General features: G+C 59.2%; 2 protein-coding genes across 6 annotated transcripts in view; one reads left to right on the top strand and one right to left on the bottom strand.

Annotated features, from left to right (window-relative positions):
- Positions 1-400: 400 nt before the first annotated feature.
- SIPA1 (signal-induced proliferation-associated 1) lies at positions 401-13,966 on the top strand. Of its 4 annotated transcripts, none has more exons than XM_050756591.1 (16): positions 401-493; positions 3,146-3,915; positions 4,871-4,998; positions 5,086-5,262; positions 7,561-7,735; positions 8,459-8,562; positions 8,823-8,980; positions 9,058-9,667; positions 9,983-10,257; positions 12,325-12,543; positions 12,624-12,735; positions 12,820-12,928; positions 13,013-13,114; positions 13,200-13,254; positions 13,463-13,541; positions 13,633-13,966. In XM_050756591.1, the coding sequence occupies exons 2-16, from the start codon at positions 3,237-3,239 to the stop codon at positions 13,777-13,779; spliced, it is 3,129 nt and encodes a 1,042-aa protein (XP_050612548.1). In that variant the 5' UTR covers positions 401-493; positions 3,146-3,236; the 3' UTR covers positions 13,780-13,966. The 4 variants fall into 4 exon arrangements, with proteins under 4 accessions (XP_050612548.1, XP_050612551.1, XP_050612550.1 ...); XM_050756593.1 differs by lacking the exon at positions 401-493 and adding an exon at positions 512-729; XM_050756592.1 differs by lacking the exon at positions 401-493 and adding an exon at positions 785-2,336.
- A 2,662-nt stretch (positions 13,967-16,628) lies between these two features.
- Positions 16,629-20,112, bottom strand: part of RELA (RELA proto-oncogene, NF-kB subunit) — a 72,228-nt gene continuing 68,744 nt past the window's right edge. For both annotated transcript variants that reach the window (XM_050756659.1, XM_050756660.1), the window contains 3 exons: positions 19,172-19,252; positions 19,008-19,079; positions 16,629-18,022 (listed from right to left, as the gene is read on the bottom strand). In XM_050756659.1, the coding sequence (XP_050612616.1) occupies positions 17,406-18,022; positions 19,008-19,079; positions 19,172-19,252 (770 nt within the window). In that variant the 3' untranslated portion in view covers positions 16,629-17,405. The remainder of the gene's footprint in view (positions 18,023-19,007; positions 19,080-19,171; positions 19,253-20,112) is intronic.

The following is a 20,112-nucleotide window of genomic DNA, read 5'->3' as shown; positions in this document are numbered from 1 at the left end:
TCCTACATTTATCAGGCTTGTCCTTGGCAAAAGCCTTTCTCTGGACCTCAGTTGCTCCAAGGCGTAAAGAGATGACACCTGTCTAAGGTGTTTTATGAATAAATGAGAGCGCACTAGTGGAACAGTTGCCCAGGGCCCAGTGCTTAGCAAGTGCTCCATAAAGTAGTGGCAGACTCTTGAGCATCTGCTGTATGCTGGCAGAGAACTGGACGCTAGGTGGGGCTACCCCCGGTTGGTCTGGAAGGCAGGCACAGGTTTCTTAGCCGAGGAAATAGCCTTAGAATCAGCACTGCTCGGGGCTGACTGCCGCCAGGCCTGAAATCCCCGCCGCTGCGCTTCCCGCCGCAGACGGCTCCCGGCTGGTCCCGCCCCCAACATGGCCCCGCCCCCGGCACGGCCCCGCCCCCAGGCGGAGCCGGCGCCGGGAGCTGTAGCGGGAGAGCGTCAGCGGGACCCCAGCGCGGGCGGCGGCGGCTGGGCGGGAGCCCCAGAGGTACTGGTGGGAGCAAGGGACGGGAGGCACTGCTGTCGGGCCCGTCAGGGGAGAGGGCCTAGCCGTGGGCCCGGGTGATGTGTATGGGAGTGGGGTCCTCGCCACGTTCGCCACCAGCACCCTCCCAACTTCCCTCCGGGCTCCAGTTCAGTCCCGAGTCAATATGTCCAGCCCCCTGTCTCTGACCAGCCGTTCCTAGTTCCTCTGTGTGACGGCTTAGCCTGGCCAGCAAACCGGTGAGTGGAGGCGGCGGCTCCTGACTCCTGGTGGCGGTGCTGTGACCCCCCTCCCCCTCAACACTGCAAGTGTGTGCGGGGCTCCCCCTTATTCTGAGGCTCCTTTTCTCCTTAGGCGGCCTCCACCCCAGTCCCTCGCCTGGCCTGGGAGGAAACATCTGTCGCGCCCCCTGGCAGCCGAAATGGGGTCATGACCTCCAGATGTGCTGGGAAGTGGCCAGCTCCTCCTCCTGGGGCAGCCAGGCCTTCCGGATCTGTGGGGGCGGGGCCGGCCCTTTCCCCCCACCCCTAGTGACACAGACCCGGAGGAATGTCCTGGCCTCAATGGACCCTGTGTGAAGCTTCAGGGTGGGGGGCAGAGCCCAAGAACACCCCTCAAGGCAGCGCCAGAGCCTGGCACTGAGCCACAGCAAGAGGCAGCCCACAGGCTGGGTGCACACATGCACAGAGCTCACTTCCAAGCGTGCAGAGCTCAGCCCACACGGAGCGGGGCTTGCACAGACCCCCTCCCTCATGCCCTCCTACTCCTTCACACACTATAGCCCAGGCCCGAGCGCTGGATGTGCCCAGAGCTTGGCTCATGGAGCCAGGGGCTACACCCGTCACACACACAGCTAGCTAGCGACACTCACCTTACTCTTCTCAGTCTCTCAACAGCCTTGGGAGGGGACAGAAATAGTTAACCCCAGGTTTTTTGTTTTGTTTTGTTTTTGAGACAGAGTCTCGCTCTGTCGCCCAGGCTGGAGTTCAGTGGTGTGATCTCGACTCACTGCAACCTCCGCCTCCCAGGTTTAAGCGATTCTCCTGCCTCAGCCTCCCGAGTAGCTGGGACTACAGGCACGCACCACCACAGCCGGCTAATTTTTGCATTTTTAGTAGAGACAGGGTTTCACCGTGTTGGCCAGGCTGGTCTCGAACTCCTGACCTCCGGTGATCCCCCCCCCCCCGACCTTGGCCTCCCAAAGTGCTGGGCTTACAGGCCTGAGCCACTGCGCCCAGCCAGTTAACCCTATTTTAGAGATGAGAAAACAGAAGCTCAAGGTCAGCATGGGAGTTTATTCAGGAGAAATAAAGTAGAAGGCACCTGGGCTGGGGAGCCGACCCTTGCTTGGTTCAGGAGGCCCCAGGCGAGGGGTGTGTGGAGCCCCTTCTCCACCGGCCCAGCCCTGCATGATGTCGCTGGGTGCTGCAGGAAGACCCACCATTAGATGCCTGTACCCCTAGTGGAAGGTCCCCAGCTCCCTGTCCTCACTGCCTAGTCCATCCAGGTCTTGCCTGGGCGTGGCTTCCCTCAAGTTCTCCCACCAACATTTGCACCTGCCTCTAGCGTCACATTTCCGCACTTAGCAGGTCCCTGGGGCTTTGGGTGTCTCAATCTTGCATCCTGTGAGACCTTGAACCTCAGCCCAACACCCACCCCCCAACACCTACACACACAGACAGCAGTGGGCAGGTGCAGCCCTGCTTAGGCCCTGAAGATGAACAGACCCAGGCTCAAATCCTAGCTCTGACATGGAATTGCTTCAGGCAAGAGCATCTCCTCTGGACCTCATTTGACCATCTGTCACATGGGGTTCAGACCTCCCTGTCTGCATCAGTGAGACCAGGTAGGCAGAGGTCCCTATGGGTCCCTGTCATTGTGACTCCTCTTGTGCCCAAGCCTGGGCACAGTAGCCTGCAAGAAGGTAAGCTGGCCTGTCCTTCAGGCCAGGGTGACTGGGGTCCCATGACGGCTGCTGTGACCCCAGCACCTTCCTCAGGATGTAGGGGCCTGGCAGAGGGCTGGGCCCACAGTTGGGGCTACTTCCTGTGCTGAAGGAAGTCCTCTTGCCATTCCTGCTGCCCTGCCGTTGCCCCCCTGGGAACCCATGTGTCCTTGTGGTATTGAGGCCTTGAGGTCCAGGGCACTGAGATCAGACCTCTCTGGGTGATCAGTTCTCCAGGGACCCTGAAGGAAGTGGGAGGGGCAGGGAGGAAGGTCTCTGGGGACAGGACGTCCTCCCTTTGTTAAGTGGGCAGGACCCAGACACCAGTGGCCCCTGGGTTTCCCGTCCCAGCCAATACAAGTCATCTGTCCAGTTGGGCTAGGTCCTGGTGGGACCCTTACTCTGGGCCCAGGCCAAAGCTAAGGTGTGTGAGTGGCAACTGGGGGACCCTGGAAGCCCCAGGACTGCCCAGGCTCCAGGACCCTCAGGGCCAAGACCCAACAGCCCAGCCTCTAGCCCTGCCCAGCTAAGCCGGGGAGGGGGCTGAAAACCTCAGCCCTAGGCAGACAAGGAAGTGGCCTGGAAAGCGGAAGCAGCTTTGATGGTCTCGGAGGGGGCCGGAAGCCAACGCGGGTGGTGGAGGACCAGGCTGGGGGCCTGGGTTCCTGTTTTCTGCCCAGGCCCCTCTGAACAGCCCCCTCCTCCTTCAGGGCAGGAACTGCTGCCGCAACCTCCGGCTGGGCACCAAACACCCGTGCCCGCCAATGCGGCCCAGCCCCCGGAGAGTCAGGCCCACAGAACATGCCCATGTGGGCTGGCGGTGTGGGGAGCCCTCGGCGGGGCATGGCCCCTGCGTCCACGGATGACCTCTTTGCCCGCAAGCTGCGCCAGCCAGCACGGCCCCCGCTGACACCGCACACCTTCGATCCGAGGCCAGTCCGGGGCCCGCTCCTGCGCAGCGGCAGTGATGCAGGCGAGGCCAGACCCCCCACGCCAGCCAGCCCCCGTGCCCGTGCCCACAGCCACGAAGAGGCCAGCCGCCCTGCAGCCACTTCCACCCGGCTCTTCACTGACCCGCTGGCACTGCTGGGGCTGCCAGCCGAGGAACCAGAGCCTGACTTCCCGCCAGTGCTTGAGCCTCGATGGTTTGCCCACTATGACGTGCAAAGCCTGCTCTTTGATTGGGCTCCGAGGTCTCAGGGGACGGGGAGCCACTCAGAGGCCAGCTCTGGGACCCTGGCTTCAGCGGACGACCAGGCTGCCAGCTCGGACCTGCTGCATGGGGCACCTGGCTTTGTGTGTGAGCTCGGGGGTGAGGGTGAGCTAGGCCTGGGTGGACCAGCATCCCCACCTGTGCCCCCTGCACTGCCCAACGCGGCCGTGTCCATCCTGGAGGAGCCACAGAACCGAACCTCGGCCTACAGCCTGGAGCACGCAGACCTGGGTGCCGGCTACTACCGCAAGTACTTCTATGGCAAAGGTGAGGAAAGGCAGTTCCAGGGGGGGAGGAGGGGTGCTGAAGAAGAGGTCCCTGTCACCTGCAGTGCACACAGTAGGGCTCATGAACTGTCCATTTCCTGTAAAGTCCCTGGCCCTGGGAGGGCTCAAGAGCTGAGCTGGGGTCCTCCTGGACCCACTTTCAACCACCTTCTTTTTTTTTTTTTTTTTTTTTTTTTTTTTTGAGACGGAGTCTCGCTCTGTCGCCCAGGCTGAAGTGCAGTGGCCGGATCTCAGCTCACTGCAAGCTCCGCCTCCCGGGTTCACGCCATTCTCCTGCCTCAGCCTCCCGAGTAGCTGGGACTACAGGCGCCCGCCACCTCGCCCGGCTAGTTTTTTGTATTTTTTAGTAGAGACGGGGTTTCACCGTGTTAGCCGGGATCGTCTCTCGATCTCCTGACCTCGTGATCCGCCCGTCTCGGCCTCCCAAAGTGCTGGGATTACAGGCTTGAGCCACCGCGCCCGGCCTCAACCACCTTCTTAAGGCTAATCCCTGGCCCCTCACCCTCAGCCAGGGCTGGTCCCTCTGCCTCCATCTGGTTCAGCCTGCCGGGCTGGGGAGAGATTCCCTATGGGCATTTCTGTGGGGTGAAAACTCAGGCCCCAAAGCCCTGCATCCGTGAACCTTGTTCTCACCTGCACTGCGGAGAGGGCTCCAGGACACAGAAGACAGAATGGGGGCGTGGTGGGCGGGGCCAAGGCAGGATTTAGGCCTGGGAGCTGGCTGCGTGGATCTAGGTCTGGGTCTGGGTCCACCTCTGGATCAGGGTTGAGATCAAGATGTTGAGCTCGGGGCTACAGAGGGGCGGGACTTAGTCTAGGGTCAGCATTTGGTGGTGAGATGAAGCCGAGGGCGGAGCTTAGTGATGCGCGTGGTCGAGCGGGGGCGGGGCTGCCAGCCGGCGGGACCAATCATTTTCTTCGGCGCGGTCCCCCAGAACATCAGAACTTCTTCGGGATGGACGAGTCGCTGGGCCCGGTGGCAGTGAGCCTGCGGCGGGAGGAGAAGGAGGGCAGCGGAGGGGGCACCCTCCACAGCTACCGCGTCATCGTGCGGACTACGCAGGTGGGCCGGGATCGCGGTATCAGGACGTTTGAGTTGCCTCCCCGACACCCTGTATGCATCCTGAGTTCCCCTACACCCTTTCCTCAGCTCCGGACCCTCCGTGGCACCATCTCGGAGGACGCGTTGCCGCCGGGGCCCCCACGGGGTCTGTCCCCAAGGAAACTTCTGGAGCACGTGGCGCCGCAGCTGAGCCCCAGCTGCCTGCGCCTGGGCTCAGCTTCACCCAAGGTACCACGGACGCTGCTCACACTGGATGAGCAAGTGGTGAGTGACCGGCCGCGGAGCCCACAGCCGTACAACTGGCCCCAGTCTGAACCCAGCCTGCCCAGCTCCCAAACCCCTAGCCTTGACCCTGATCATGGGCTGGGTGGTGACCCCAGGAGAGCTAGATTTTCAGAGAGAAAGTATCAGAGGTCATCTGGAGCCTTGCTTCTCAAAGTGAGCTCTGTAGACCAGCAGTATCCACATCATCTAGAAATGCAGATTCTGGGGCCCCACCCCAGACCATCTGAATCAGAGTCTGCTCTTTATTTATGTATTTATTTAGAGATGGAGTCTCGCTCTGTCACCCAGGCTGGAGTGCAATGGTGCAATCTCAGCTCACTGCAACCTCCACCTCCCGGGTTCAAGCGATTCTCCTGCCTCAGCCTCCCGAGTAGCTGGGACTACAGGTGCGCACCACCATGCCCAGCTAAGTTTTGTATTTGCAGTAGAGACTGGGTTTTACCATGTTGGCCACGCTGGTTTCGAACTCCTGACCTTGTGATCTGCCAACCTCCGCCTCCCAAAGTGCTGGGATTACAGGCGTGAGCCACTGCACTCGGCCCAGAGTCTGCATTTTAAAAAGATCTTTACAGCCCTAGACGCCCTGGTCTGACTCACCCCACTGGTCCTGCAGTTCCCGCATCATTCCTGGCCAATTTCCCCCACAGCCCCTGCTGGGTTTCCTCTTACATGTGGTGCTCCAGCTTCCTGGAGCGGCTCCTTCCAGCCCCCACTCCATGCTGAAAGCTGCCTATTGGCTGAGTCTCCTCTGTGTCATTCAACCCATCAGTCATTCAACAAACATTTCTTAGACCTTCTTGGTGCCAGGCCTCAGACTGGATGCTGGGGACAGGTCTAGACCAGGTGCTTTGCTTGAGTAGCTCACAGCTGGGTGGGAGAAGGAGACCCACAGAGAACTGCTGAAATACACGAGCAGGATAACACTGAAAGGGGAATGTTGAGGGCTCCGTGGGCCACAAGGGTAGTGCTGAGAGCCCTTCCTTGGCCAGGGTTTTCCAGGAGGGAGAGCATAAAAGGGCTCCAGCCTGGATAAGCAGGTGTTTTCTAGTCAGAAGGAGTAACTTGTGCAAAGGCTTGGAGAATGAGAGCATGGCACAGTAGGCAGTCAGTTCAGCGTGGCTGGGGTCGGGATTGTGGGGAGGGGCTGGGGAGAAGCTTGCATTTGTTACCATGGGCACTGGGGAGCCATGGAGGGATCCAGTGCAGATCTGAGAGGGGCAACTCTCTGGCTGCAGCCTGGGGACTAGACTGTATGGGGCGGGGAGGCCAGGCTGTTGCAATTGCCCAGGCTGGACACAGTGGCATCGATAGTGGAGGTGAAGAGGAGGTGACAGTCCAAGAGGGACTGGGTAGTCATGTGGCTGACTGGAGGAGGTGAAGTGCTAGGATTGCCCAGCTTCTTGGCCCCCAGGAGTGGTGCTTTAAGGAGGAGGAGCGGGGTGGAGGAGTCACAGCAAGGTGAGACATTAGGCAGCTGGAGAAAAGGGCCTGGGGTTTGGTAGGCTGGTCTGAGTGGGAGGCAGAGATGGGGGTGTCATGCCTGCTGCAGCCAGGGAGTGGGAGGAGCATGGGTGGAGAAGAGGCCCAGGCAGAAGAGGACGGGGCCCCTGGGGCCCTAGGCAAGGTGAGTTTCCAGCTATCCTCAGTGCCAACTGTGGCCGGGAGGGTGCCAGGATGAGGCCACATCTGCGGTCCATATGGGGAGTGGGAGGTGCAGGGGGTTGGGAGGAATGAAATGGAAGTGGGGACTGTGAGTGCAGACAAGTTTAGTTGTAGAAAAGGGAGGTGACTGCTGGAGGGAGCCTGTGCTGTTCGGAGGAGCTCAGAGCACCTTGAGCTGGGCACGGTTATCCAGTTATCCGCAGAGGGAAGAGCCAGGAACAGAGGGCACAGAAATGAGAGCATGGGTGGCAGAGGTGGTGCCTGGCTCAAGGCCTGAAGGGGCTGGGGTGGGGGTGCTTTGGCTTCAGGGGTGGAGAGGACAGTCCAGCCTTGAGATAAGGAGGATGATAATGTGTATGTTTATTGGAAGGGTTCTTTCTGTGAATCACCTTCTCTACTGCCACATGGGAACCAGCCTCCTCCCATCCCTTCCTACCTGTGCCCTCCCAAGCACGAGGAGCACAACAGACTGTACTCACCTGACAGGCAAGGACACAAGTGGCTCAGAGAGGGCTGGTGCTCAGCCCCCAGGCCAGCGTCCCATCCATTCCCTAAGAGCTGGTGGGGTCGGGCTGTGGGGGACTGAGACCTATGCCTTCTGTCTCCTACCCACAGCTGAGTTTCCAGCGCAAGGTGGGCATCCTGTACTGCCGGGCGGGCCAGGGCTCAGAGGAGGAGATGTACAACAACCAGGAGGCGGGACCAGCCTTCATGCAGTTTCTCACCTTGCTGGGCGATGTGGTGCGGCTCAAAGGCTTTGAGAGTTACCGGGCCCAACTAGACACCAAAAGTGAGGCCCAGGGGCAGGAGGGGTGGGAGCAAATCTGTGCTGAAGGGGTGAGCACGAATTGCCTTGTCACTCCTTTGTCCATACAATCCTGGGGCTGGGGGCTGGAGAGTTCTTTGTGTAAGCTGAGGATCTGAGTCAGGGCTATAAGGGCCAAACTATGGGCTGAGAGGAGGGGCTGGGACTGTCCCTCAAGGCCCAAGTACCCTACTGCCTGAGCTAGGGCTAAAGTGGTTTGGGGGCACTACCCCTCCACCAAACACATTCCAGCAGCTCAGCCTCATAGAAGAGAGGTGCCCCTGCCTCCCTGGTGGAAGGGGCCCCAGGACCCCTGGGAGGTGTTGTACTGAGCACCCCTGCCTGCCTTTCACTTTCCCAGCATACCACACATGCTTGGGCCTGGAGTGACACCTGTTCTCCTAGGACACCTGACCCTGGCCTCTCTCTGAGACCCCTTCTCATTTCTGTCTTCATTCTATTTCAACGCTCCCATCCTGACCCCCCTTCACTCTGGCATGGGGCTGGAGCCTGTGGAGGGAGGGGAGGAGGGGCACCCAGGGATGAGGCCCTTGGATCTCACTGGCTGGGCATTGGCTGGTGGCATGACTGGTTGTCCACCTGCTGTTTGGGGCACAGAGGCTCCTGTGTGCAGACAGGAGTGGCAAGTTCAAGTCACTCAGATTCCCCTTGTTTTCTCCTTCTGTGTCCCTAACTCCCTGGCCACAGCGGATTCCACAGGCACACACTCCCTCTACACCACGTACCAGGACCACGAGATCATGTTCCACGTGTCCACGATGCTGCCTTACACCCCCAACAACCAGCAGCAGGTGTGAGGGGGACCAGCGTGGGGGTGGGGCTTCCGGGAACCATGGAGGGCCCTGCATGGTCCATGACATTTGAGCTTTGGCTGGAGCTCTGTTGGCCCCAACAATCCGCCCCTCTGGTGGCCCCTTCCCAAAGGCAAACACCCTAGGTCTTCACCAGGGGCAGTGGGGAGCCATTGGTGTCTTGGCTTTCTCCTGCTTGAATAAGGAGGGGTTTGGGGCATGGCAGGCCTCATCATGAGCCCCAACTATCCAACCCCCAGCTCCTGCGGAAGCGTCACATTGGCAACGACATTGTGACCATCGTGTTCCAGGAGCCTGGCAGCAAGCCCTTCTGCCCGGCCACCATCCGCTCACACTTCCAACACGTGTTCCTAGTGGTGCGGGCACACGCACCCTGCACACCGCACACCTCCTACAGGTAGGCACCGGTGTGGTCCCAGGTCTCCCGTGGGCATGGCGTCCTGCTGCCCCTCATTTCCACCTCCCTCCCCGCAGGGTGGCTGTGAGCCGTACCCAGGACACCCCGGCCTTCGGGCCAGCTCTGCCTGCTGGCGGAGGCCCCTTCGCGGCCAACGCCGACTTCCGCGCCTTCCTGCTGGCCAAGGCGCTGAATGGCGAGCAGGCGGCCGGCCACGCACGCCAGTTCCACGCCATGGCCACACGCACCCGCCAGCAGTACCTGCAAGACCTGGCCACCAACGAAGTGACCACTACGTCGCTGGACTCGGCCTCACGCTTTGGCTTGCCTTCCCTAGGGGGGAGGCGCCGGGCAGCCCCTCGGGGCCCGGGCACCGAGCTGCAGGCAGCTGGCTCACTGGTGTGGGGCGTGCGCGCTGCGTCCGGGGCGCGGGTCGCCGCCGGGGCTCAGGCGAGCGGCCCCGAAGGCGCCGAGGTGCCCTGCCTGCTGGGCATCTCGGCCGAGGCTCTGGTGCTGGTGGCGCCGCGCGACGGCCGCGTAGTGTTCAATTGCGCCTGTCGCGACGTGCTGGCCTGGACCTTCTCCGAGCAGCAGCTGGACCTGTACCACGGCCGCGGGGAGGCGATCACGCTGCGCTTCGACGGGTCCCCCGGCCAAGCCGTGGGCGAGGTGGTGGCGCGCCTGCAGGTGAGCCTGAGCGGGAAACTGGGGCACCTGCGCGCGGCGGGGCGGGGCCTGCTTTGAGATCCTTCCCTCCGCCTTTGTCCCCCACTCCTGCGGAAGGGAAAGTCGAGGAGGGCAGAGCTAGCCCTGGGGCTTGGCAAGGCCGGAACTGGTGCCCTCGAGTAAGCGACTTCTGGTCCTCATCCCTCGGGCGGTGGCACACGTGACCCTCGGGGGCTGTGGAACTTTCCATGTGGCCTGGGACGCAGTCCAGGGGGCGGGCGCTGGGGCGGCCCCACCTCCCGGCAGCCCCGCCCACTCGCCCCGCCCCGCCCTCAGCTGGTGAGCCGCGGCTGCGAGACCCGCGAGCTGGCGCTGCCCCGCGACGGTCAAGGCCGCCTGGGCTTCGAGGTGGACGCCGAGGGCTTCGTCACGCACGTGGAACGCTTCACGTTCGCCGAGACGGCGGGGCTGCGGCCCGGGGCGCGCCTGCTGCGCGTGTGCGGCCAGACGCTGCCCAGCCTCCGGCCCGAGGCCGCTGCCCAGCTGCTGCGCTCGGCGCCCAAGGTCTGCGTCACCGTCCTGCCCCCCGACGAGAGCGGCCGGCCCCGCAGGTCAGGGTGCCGGGGACGCGGGGAGGTGGGAAGGCCGGCAGTTGGCCACCGCACAGTCTGTGCCTCTCGGGTCGCCATTAGCAGTTTCAGGAACCCCTTGTGGATACCTTTCCTTTTAGAAAAAATCTCTGGTCTCTTAGCCCGTCTGAGTCTCAGTCTCTCTCTCTCTCTCTCTCCCCCCCTCCCCCTTTCCTTCTTCTCTCTCTCTCCCCTTCCTTCTTCTCTCTCTCTCTCTCCCCTTCCTTCTTCTCTCTCTCTCTCCCCTTCCTTCTTCTCTCTCTCTCTCTCCCCTCTCTTCCTCTCTTCTCTCTCCTCTCTCTCGCTCCTCTCTCTTAATTTTGTTTTTGTTTTTTGTTTTTGAGACGGAGTCTCGCGCTGTCGCCCAGGCTGGAGTGCAGTGGCCGGATCTCAGCTCACTGCAAGCTCCGCCTCCCGGGTTCACGCCATTCTCCTGCCTCAGCCTCCCGAGTAGCTGGGGACTACAGGCGCCCGCCACCTCGCCCGGCTAGTATTTTTGTATTTTTTAGTAGAGACGGGGTTTCACCGTGTTAGCCAGGATGGTCTCGATCTCCTGACCTCGTGATCCACCCGTCTCGGCCTCCCAAAGTGCTGGGATTACAGGCTTGAGCCACCGCGCCCGGCCTCTTAATTTTTTTTTTTTTTTTTTGAGACGAAGTTTCACTCTTGTTGCCCAAGCTGGAGTGCAATGGCGTGATCTTGGCTTATTGCAATCTCCGCCTCCCGGATTCAAGCAATTCCCCTGCCTCAGCCTGTCTTGTAGCTGGGATTACAGGCACGCACCACCACGGCCGGCTAATTTTTTGTACTTGTAGTAGAGACGGGGTTTCACCATGTTGGTCAGGCTGGTCTCGAACTCCTGACCTCAGGTGCTCCACCCGCCTCGCCCTCCCAAAGTTCTGGGATTAAAGGCGTGAGCCACCACGCCCTGAACCTCTTTCTTCATATGTAGAATGGGACCAGTTAAGCGCCTTGCTCCCACTGCTTAAAAGATCAAATAGCCCCGACTATCTGTTTTTTCTTTTTTTTTTTTTTAAAGTGTTGACACCCGCCCCCCTGCCACCACCACACACATTACACACTATTGATAATTTCCTGTGCTAAGCCAGGGGTAGGCAAACATTTTCTGTAAATGCCCAAATAATAAATATTTTAGGCTTTCTGGACCATCTGGTCTCTGCCGCAGCTACTCTGTCGTTGTAGGTAAATGAATAAATAAATGTGCCTGTATCTCGCTAAAACTTTACAGACACTGAAATTTGGATTTTATATGATTTTCACTTATCATGAAATATTATTTTGATTTTTTCTACTAGTTAGAAATGTAAAATCCGGACTGGGTGCGGTGGCTCACACCTGTAATCCCAGCACTTCGGGAGGCTGAGGCAAGTGGATCACCTGAGGTCAGGAGTTCGAGACCAGCCTGGCCAACATGGTGAAACCCATCTCTACTAAAAATACAAAAATTAGCCAGGCATGATGGCAGACGCCTGTAATCCCAGCTACTCGGGAGGCTGAGGCAGGAGACTCACTTGAACCCAGGAGGCGGAGGAAGTTGCAGTGAGCTGTGATCACGCCACTGCACTCCAGCCTGGGCAACAAGAGCAAAACTCCATCTCAAAAAAAAAAAAACAAAAAAAAAGTAAAATCCATGCTTAGCTTGCAGTACAGCAGCTGGCACATCTGCTTTAGAAAAGAAAAGGAAAAGGCACAGGTTGGATTTGGCTACAGACAGTAGTTTTGGGATTTAAGCAATTTAAACGTCTTACTTAAACCCTCACAGCACACTATGAGGTTGGTACTATTATCCCCATTTCACAGATGGAGAAATTGATGTTCAGAGTGATTTGCTTGGGATATCCAGGGGCAGCACTGGAATTTGAACCATGGTCTGGAAAAATGGCCAGTAACCAGGCAGACATTTTTCACTGTTGTCTGGAAGCTGGGGAGCTCTCCTGCTCCTGGTAGTGAGCTGGGCTGGGGGTGGGGCTGGTGATGCAGGACGCTGGGGACTGGGGAAGTCCTGCCTGACCCTGTCCCCCTCCACAGGAGTTTTTCGGAGCTGTACATGCTGTCTCTGCAGGAGCCCAGCCGGCGGGGGGCCCCAGAGCCTGTGCAGGATGAGGTCCAGGGGGTGACCCTGCTGCCCACCACAAAACAGCTGCTGCACCTGTGCCTGCAAGATGGTGGCAGTCCTCCAGTGCCTGGGGATCTGGCCGAGGAGAGGACCGAGTTCCTGCACAGCCAGAACTCGTTGTCACCACGCAGGTGCACACTCTTGGCCTTCCCTCTCCTCCAGGCCTCTGGAAAAGCGGCTTCCCTTTCTGAGCCACCCCTGCTCTCCCCAGCTCCCTGTCAGATGAGGCCCCAGTCCTGCCCACCACCACCCCGGATCTCCTCCTGGCCACCACGGCCAAGCCATCAGTACCCAGTGCTGACAGTGAGGCACCCCTGACCCAGGTGAGCAGAAACCGGGCTCTGGAGCCCAGTGGCACAGTGGTGACAGTGGGCATCACTGAATCGGTATCCACTTCTGTCGCACAGGACAGGCCAGGCAGTCCCAGTGGCTCTGAGGACAAGGGCAACCCGGCTCCAGAGCTGAGGGCCTCCTTTCTGCCACGTACCTTGTCTCTGCGGAACTCCATCAGCAGGAGTGAGTCTGGACCCAGGAGAGCAGGGGAGGGGTTGGGGGGTGCTTCTGGGCTTCCCCAGCTCAGCCTGCTCCTTGTGCCCACAGTCATGTCGGAGGCAGGCAGTGGGACCCTGGAGGATGAGTGGCAGGCCATCTCGGAGATCGCCTCCACTTGCAACACCATTCTGGAGTCGCTGTCCCGAGAGGGTGAGGCCACCAGGGTGCTGCAGTAAGCCTGGGCAGTGCTCTTGCCCCCTTTCTGACTGCCCACCTGATCCCTCTGTCCCCACAGGACAGCCCATCCCAGAGAGCGGAGACCCTAAGGGAACTCCAAAGTCTGATGCTGAGTAAGCTCCCCAACTCCCCACAGCCGCTTTACCTGCCCACATGACCCCCCACTTCATGCCTGTCCGCTGGGGTGGAGGTCTGTCCCGGCTCTGCTGCCACATATGCATAGAAGACTGGCGGGGCCCCTCTCATTAGGTGGGGCTGAGAGTCAGCTGGTGCGCTGTGCCCTGCCTTGGTCTTGCTGAGTCTTGACCCCCATGTCCTCAGGCCAGAGCCTGGGAACCTCTCAGAGAAGGTCTCTCACTTGGAGTCCATGCTCAGGAAGCTGCAGGAGGACCTGCAGAAGGTGAGGGGTGGGCTGGGCTTGGGGGGAGTCACAAGGCTGCCCCAGGAAAGGGGCTGGCGGCTCTGACTCTTGTCTTCCCCGGCCACCCCAGGAGAAGGCGGACAGGGCAGCCCTGGAGGAGGAGGTGCGGAGCCTGAGACACAACAACCGACGGCTGCAGGCAGAGTCTGAGAGCGCAGCCACACGCCTGCTCCTGGCCTCCAAGCAGCTGGGCTCTCCCACCGCTGACCTGGCCTGAGCCACCTGGGACCACCTGGGCCCCTGAGGGCACCGTGGTCACACTGGGCCCTTCTCAGGAACTCTCCCTGCGCAGAGGCGCGTCTTAGCACTGCCCCCGTCCCCAGCCCTTTATTTGGTGGCCTCCACCCCTTCCCTGTTTGTAAATATTCTGTGAGAAAAGAGGACTTCAGGGAGTAAAGAAGCCACTGCTGTCTGCGTCTGAATATGTGTCCAAGACAGGGCAGGGCCAGGGGCTTTGCCTCCAGAGGCCCCAGCCAGACTCCTCGGAGCAGTCAGGACAGGTCCTGGGAACACTGGCTCAGAGATGGGCTGGCACTCGCTGAGGGGTCCCTGCGGCCAGGCCACTGCTTGGCTTCTCTCCCATAATGTTTATTTGGTTCTGCAGGGAAGGAGGTGGCCACAGCCCACACCTACCCTGGCCGTGCATCACAAGGCCCTGCACCTCGGTGCAGGCCTCATTCTTCTCTCTGAAGCCACTGAGCCCCCAGGCCTCGTCCTCTCTCCACCCACCTGGCCACTTCTTGCAGGGCCCAATTCCAGAGGTGGTGGCATCTCTGCCTCAGTTGACTGGGGCTGTTTCCATGTCCTGGAGGAAATGGGCCCTTGACCCGCTTCTCTCCTCACCAGCCTATGGTCCTCTAAGTGGCATCATCAAGTCCAAACTTGGACTTTGTCTAAATCCTATGTTTTCTGGACCTGAGGCCCAGACAGGGCAGACTTGCCCAGCATCTCATGCCTATTCCAGTCCCTTCCCTAGGCTGGCTGAAGCTCCATGGTGAGACCTAGGCCCTGGGTCTGTTAACTTAGGTGCTGGCAGGATGAGCTAGGCTCTGAGAAACACAGCATCTGAGGATCAGGAAGCCTTCATGGAGGAGGTAATGAGGGATGAGTTTTGAAGGTTGGGTAGGAGTTCACCAGGCAGAGACGTCAGAGGTATCCTGGTAGGACCAGTCTGGCTGGGGCCTGTTGGACTAGAGCCAAGGCACACACAGGAACCCATGGTCAAAGAAGCCGGATCAGAAAGGGTTGTGAAGGTGCACTAGGGATCGTGGATTAGCAGTTCCCAAGACTGCCAGTTCTTCCTGGTTGTGGACTAGTGTGGAAGCTCTGGTCACTGAGGGTGTGTCTGCAGAAAACTAGGATCTGGTCATGTGGTTGATGTTCGAAGGGAGATTGATGAGGTGAGATCTAGATGTCAGAGCTCTTTGGCTGCAGGGAGGCGGCTGTAGCCACAGTCCAGTGGGAGGTATAGTGGTGACTTAAACTCAGTGATAGCAGTGACAGTGGGGAGAAGTGGGCAGATTTTCCAGAACCTCGTGGAAAGACTGGATGCAAGTTACTAAGAGTTGTGGCATCTACAGTAGTGGCCAGGTTTCCGGCTGGAGCCCCTGGGAGGTGGCAGGGCCAGGGCTGACACAGGGAAAACGAGAGGCAGACTGGGGATGGCTGAGGTCATTTGGAACAGGGTGTTTGAGAGGCCCGAGGATGTCAGAGTGGAGATATCCAGGGGCTGGCGCGCAGAGGAGAGAGGTCTGGGCTGGATACGAGGACTTGGAGCTGGTGAGCCATGAGCATGATGGGATCATTCAGGAATGAGAGAAGGACCAGGAGAGGTCTTCCGTGGGTAACGGGAGGAAGCGGGACCGAGAAAGCCAAGGCGAGGGAGGTGCAGCATGGGCTGCATGGCCTGGGCTCCCTGGTTTCCCTCTGGGCCTCGGGTCGGGGACCTCCGGTCAGGGTCCCTGCGCAGCTCAGCAGTCGGCTTCCTCAGCTTAGGAGCCTTCTCACCCCGCCCGCTTCCTCCCCGTCCCCGCCTCCCAGAGACTACCCGGCAGCTTCGCCCGGGTCCTGACCGGGCCACCGCGAGCCCGGGCTCCGCCCCTCGCGTAGGAGTTCCGCCGAGGCCCGCCCTCGCTCCAGGCCCCGCCCCTGGCCATCCCCAGCGAGCCAGAGCCGCGGGGCAAGCTCCACTTCATCGATGCAGTCGGCCTGCAGTCTCGCAGACGCTGCCCATGGGAGCCTGCACCCAGGGCCTTTTGTGTTCCTAGCAGACTCGCTGACGTTTGGGACGCGTCCTGCTGACGATAACTCCTTTTCCCCTGCTGTTGTACTCCCGCAGCAGTGCGAAACCCAGAGGAAACGCCATCGGCTTCGGCGGGGATTTCCCCCAGATGCGGGACTCGGCCTCCGGTCGCTGAGGTCTCCTTGTGCGCCTGCGCACTCGAGAACTGGGGGACCAAGCCGGCCAGCGCTATTTGCTCTGAGCTTGCGCTGGGGCAAAGCGGAAGTACGTCCAGCTGTAGCCCTGTGGGCTGCGGCTGGGCCTTTGTTTTGGCTTCCTGAGGCTGTGGATTGAAGCTTTCACCGTTCCTCCCAGAACAGAGTATCAAAGCATCGGTGGGGCAGGGTAGATCGTCACCTGGCACTACACATCCCCAAGAGAGAAGCACACACTCCCTGGGCCACCCAAGGAATTAAGTCCAAATTTCCTGGCCCCATCAAATCTTTCGAACATCGTTTCTCTTACCTCTGACGCTGGCTAGTCCCTCTGCGAGATCCACTCTCAGCTGATCTAAGACCTGGAGCAAATGGGCCTCCGGGAAGACTCCTGAAATTGCTCAATCCCCACAGTGGGCCCTACTAGGCTCTCGGTGTGTTAGGACTCCTGCCTTAGTTGCCCGTTTTCATCCACTGGACATTAACTCGGGGTTTCCAAGGGCATTCTCAGACTGCAGGCTCTCAGAGGACAGTGCACGCATTCACCCAGCTCTCTACCACCAATGTCCGGCCTGATGTGAGTAGCAAAGTGTGTGCTCAGTGTCTGCTGAAAAAAAGCGAATCTCTAGCCAGCTTGGCAACAGATTTATTAATTCAAGAGTAGAAAGAGCAAGGGTCCAAGTGCTTTGATTCTTCGGTGAAAACTATGCCTCCTGACTGAAGAGCTGCCAGCCTGCTCTCCCCGACTCTCTTTAACAACTTGCCCTCAATTAAGGCACTTGAGAAGAGGGAAAGCAGGGAAGTCCCAGACCAAACCCCCTCTGGATCCTTGAGAGAGCCAGCGTTGTTCCACTGGTTTCCTTCAGCCACAGCTGAGCAAGGAAAGAGCCGGCAGAGACCTCTGTAGGGCACGAAGGCCAGCCCCTCAAATGCTGGTGTTAGGCACAGCGACAATGCCAATGCCATAGAGGGGCTGGTACCTGGGGCGTTATTTCAAGGTGTAATGAATCCATGATGGAAGACACTTGATAATAAGGCTGTGTGGGCTCAAAGGCCTTACCTCTAGCCTGCTTCTCTCTCTAGGAGAGTACTAGAAGCTGCAGGATGGGGATGGGGGACCCCATAGTTCCATACAGAGAAGGGAGCTGACCATCAGGATAGGGGAAGAGTTTGAGTTTCCCCAGCTTCCCCCTTTCCAGAGAAGTTAATGCTTCTGCTTAAGCACCTCCAAAAAGAGAGAGAGATACAGGTACTGCCAATAAAAGAATAAAATATGCCTTCCCCCTCCAAGGAAGACATCACCAAAGTTGGGGGCAGCTGGAACACACCCCACCAGAATCCGTAAGTGCTCTGGGAGGGCTTCAATCCCCTGCAAGCCAGTGCTCTGGGGAGGGTAGGCATCACCCCTTAGGAGCTGATCTGACTCAGCAGGGCTGAGAAGTCCATGTCCGCAATGGAGGAGAAGTCTTCATCTCCTGAAAGGAGGCCGTTGGGGAGCCCCGGGGCCCCCAGTGGAGCAGGAGCTGGGTCAGGGGGCCTCTGGGCCCCTGTCACTAGGCGAGTTATAGCCTCAGGGTACTCCATCAGCATGGGCTCAGTTGTGTGGGGGGCCACTGGTACGCCCTGGTTCAGCAGCTGCTGAAACTCGGAGTTGTCGACTGATGCCAGGTCTGTGAACACGGTTGGGTCTGTGCTGTTGCCAAGCAAGGCCCCCAGGTCTTCATCATCAAACTGCAGCTGCAGCAAGGCCTCTGACAGCGTTCCTTCCCCAGCCTGGGTGGGCTTGGGGGCAGGTGGGGCCACAGCCTGAGGAGGGCCTGGGGCTAGGACTGGGACAGGGACTGGGGCCTGGGCCAGAGGTGATACCATGGCTGGAGCAGGGGCAGGGGCTGGAGCCTGGGGCAGGACTTGGGGAGGGGCCAAGGCTGAGGCCTGGCTTATCTGCCCAGAAGGAAACACCATGGTGGGAAACTCATCATAGTTGATGGTGCTCAGGGATGACGTAAAGGGATAGGGCTGGGGTGCTGGAGGAGAGAGACAGAGAGGCAGGGGTCAGAGAAAGCCCTAGAGATCCACTCCGTCCTCTTACCCCAGCCCCTCTTGATGGCGCCTAGGCTCAATCCCTCTCTAGGAAGTCACTGCCAACACCCTATCTCCTTCCTCTTACCCCATCTGACCCAGCCTGTAGGGTCCAGTTCTAGCCACACCTCCACGTTGGAGTCCTCCCTGACTACTCAAGCCCACAAAACTCTCCCAGCCTTTTAAAGGAAGGGACACTTTGAGAGACAAGCTGGACTCCTCGGTTTACAGCTGAAAAACTAAGTCCTGAGAGGCAACGAGCCCATGGAGCATCAAGTGAGCAGCGGCCTCAAGTGGACAGCTTGTCAGTTTTTGAGCCTCGCACTGGCACATACGTCTTGCTAATTCAGAAGTGATTTTTGTTCCCCCTAATTCAAGTGAGAGATGAAAGAGATTCTGCATTGTTTTTTTTTGAGACGGAGTCTCGCTCTGTCGCCCAGGCTAGAGTGCAGTGGCGTGATCTCAGCTCACTGCAAGCTCCGCCTCCCAGGTTCATGCCATTCTCCTGCCTCAGCCTCCCGAGTAGCTGGGACTACAGGCGCCCGCCACCTCGCCCGGCTAATGTTTTGTATTTTTAAGAGAGACAGCGTTTCACCGTGTTAGCCAGGATGGTCTCGATCTCCTGACCTCGTCATCTGCCCGTCTCGGCCTCCCAAAGTGCTGGGATTACAGGCATGAGCCACCGCGCCCGGCCGATTCTGCATTTTTAACTTCTGAATCCCAAGATACCCAGTACAGGATTTAACTGGCACAGTGGTTCCCAGGCTTCAGCATGCATTAGCGTCCCAGAAGTCGCTGGTTCCTGCGCCATCCTTTCAAAGCCTCTGATTCAGTAGGTCTGTAATGGGGCCCAAGAGTCTGCATCTCCACTGCTCCTCAGCTGAACAGAGCTGAACCTGTCGTTCCAGTAGGACAAAAGGAAATCCTTACCTGGCTTGGGAACAACTGAGCTGCGGGAAGGCACAGCAATGCGCCGAGGTGGAGGCCGGGGGTCAGTGGGTCCTGCAGGGCAAGGGCTGGGTCAGTTCTCAGCCCCAGGGTGTCCCCTCCCTCCCCGCTGCCTTTCTCTCTGTCCTTCCCGGTCCCCATCTCACCGCTGAAAGGACTCTTCTTCATGATGCTCTTGAAGGTCTCATATGTCCTTTTGCGTTTCTCCTCGATCCGGTGACGATCGTCTGGGAAAGTAAGGGGGAGAAGTGGGACTTGCTCTCCTCAGGTGGGCCCCCAACGCTCTCAAAGGACCCTCAGGAGGAAACCGAGGAGCCAGGCTTTCCCAAGACCCGTTCTCCCAACCTCCTCTGCCAGTGAGAAGGGATGTGTGACATCCAGCAGTTCTGAGAATCCCACAGCTTTTGGAGGCCTCTGTTGGCTGAATCTGCCCCTCTACGCCCACATGGTGAGGCCGAGTACAGGGGCCGTGCTCTGGGGAAAGAGGAGCCCTGGGGGGCCCCAGCCTCCAGCTCATGCCTTCCTGCACTGCTCACGTCCTGGCTCACTGTCAGCCTCCACCCAGGGCGGTGAGAATTTCTTGCCACTCTGGGGCAGCTGGGGTACAACTGCCTTAAGACTTCAGCAGACTCTTATTCTTATCTGTAATGGTTTCGTATTTTACTCGGAGCTTTCAGAACTGTCTTTCTTTTTTTTTTTTTTTTTTTTTTTTTTGAGATGGAGTCTCGCTCTGTCGCCCAGGCTGGAGTGCAGTGGCCGGATCTCCGCTCACTGCAAGCTCCGCCTCCCGGGTTTACGCCATTCTCCCGCCTCAGCCTCCCGAGTAGCTGGGACTACAGGCGCCCGCCACCTCGCCCGGCTAGTTTTTTGTACTTCTTTTTAGTAGAGACGGGGTTTCACCGTGTTAGCCAGGATGGTCTCGATCTCCTGACCTCGTGATCCGCCCGTCTCGGCCTCCCAAAGTGCTGGGATTACAGGCATGAGCCACCGCGCCCGGCCCAGAACTGTCTTTCTAATTACAATGGTACTTCAGTAGCTCCAAAGCACCTCAATTCCATTAATTCAAAGACAACCTCATCATCCCTCA

Source organism: Macaca thibetana, chromosome 14 (genome assembly GCF_024542745.1).
Source record: "Macaca thibetana thibetana isolate TM-01 chromosome 14, ASM2454274v1, whole genome shotgun sequence".
NCBI lineage: Eukaryota > Metazoa > Chordata > Mammalia > Primates > Cercopithecidae > Macaca > Macaca thibetana.
The sequence above is the reverse complement of the archived record's forward strand: the minus strand, read 5'-3'. Positions and strand labels throughout refer to the sequence as shown.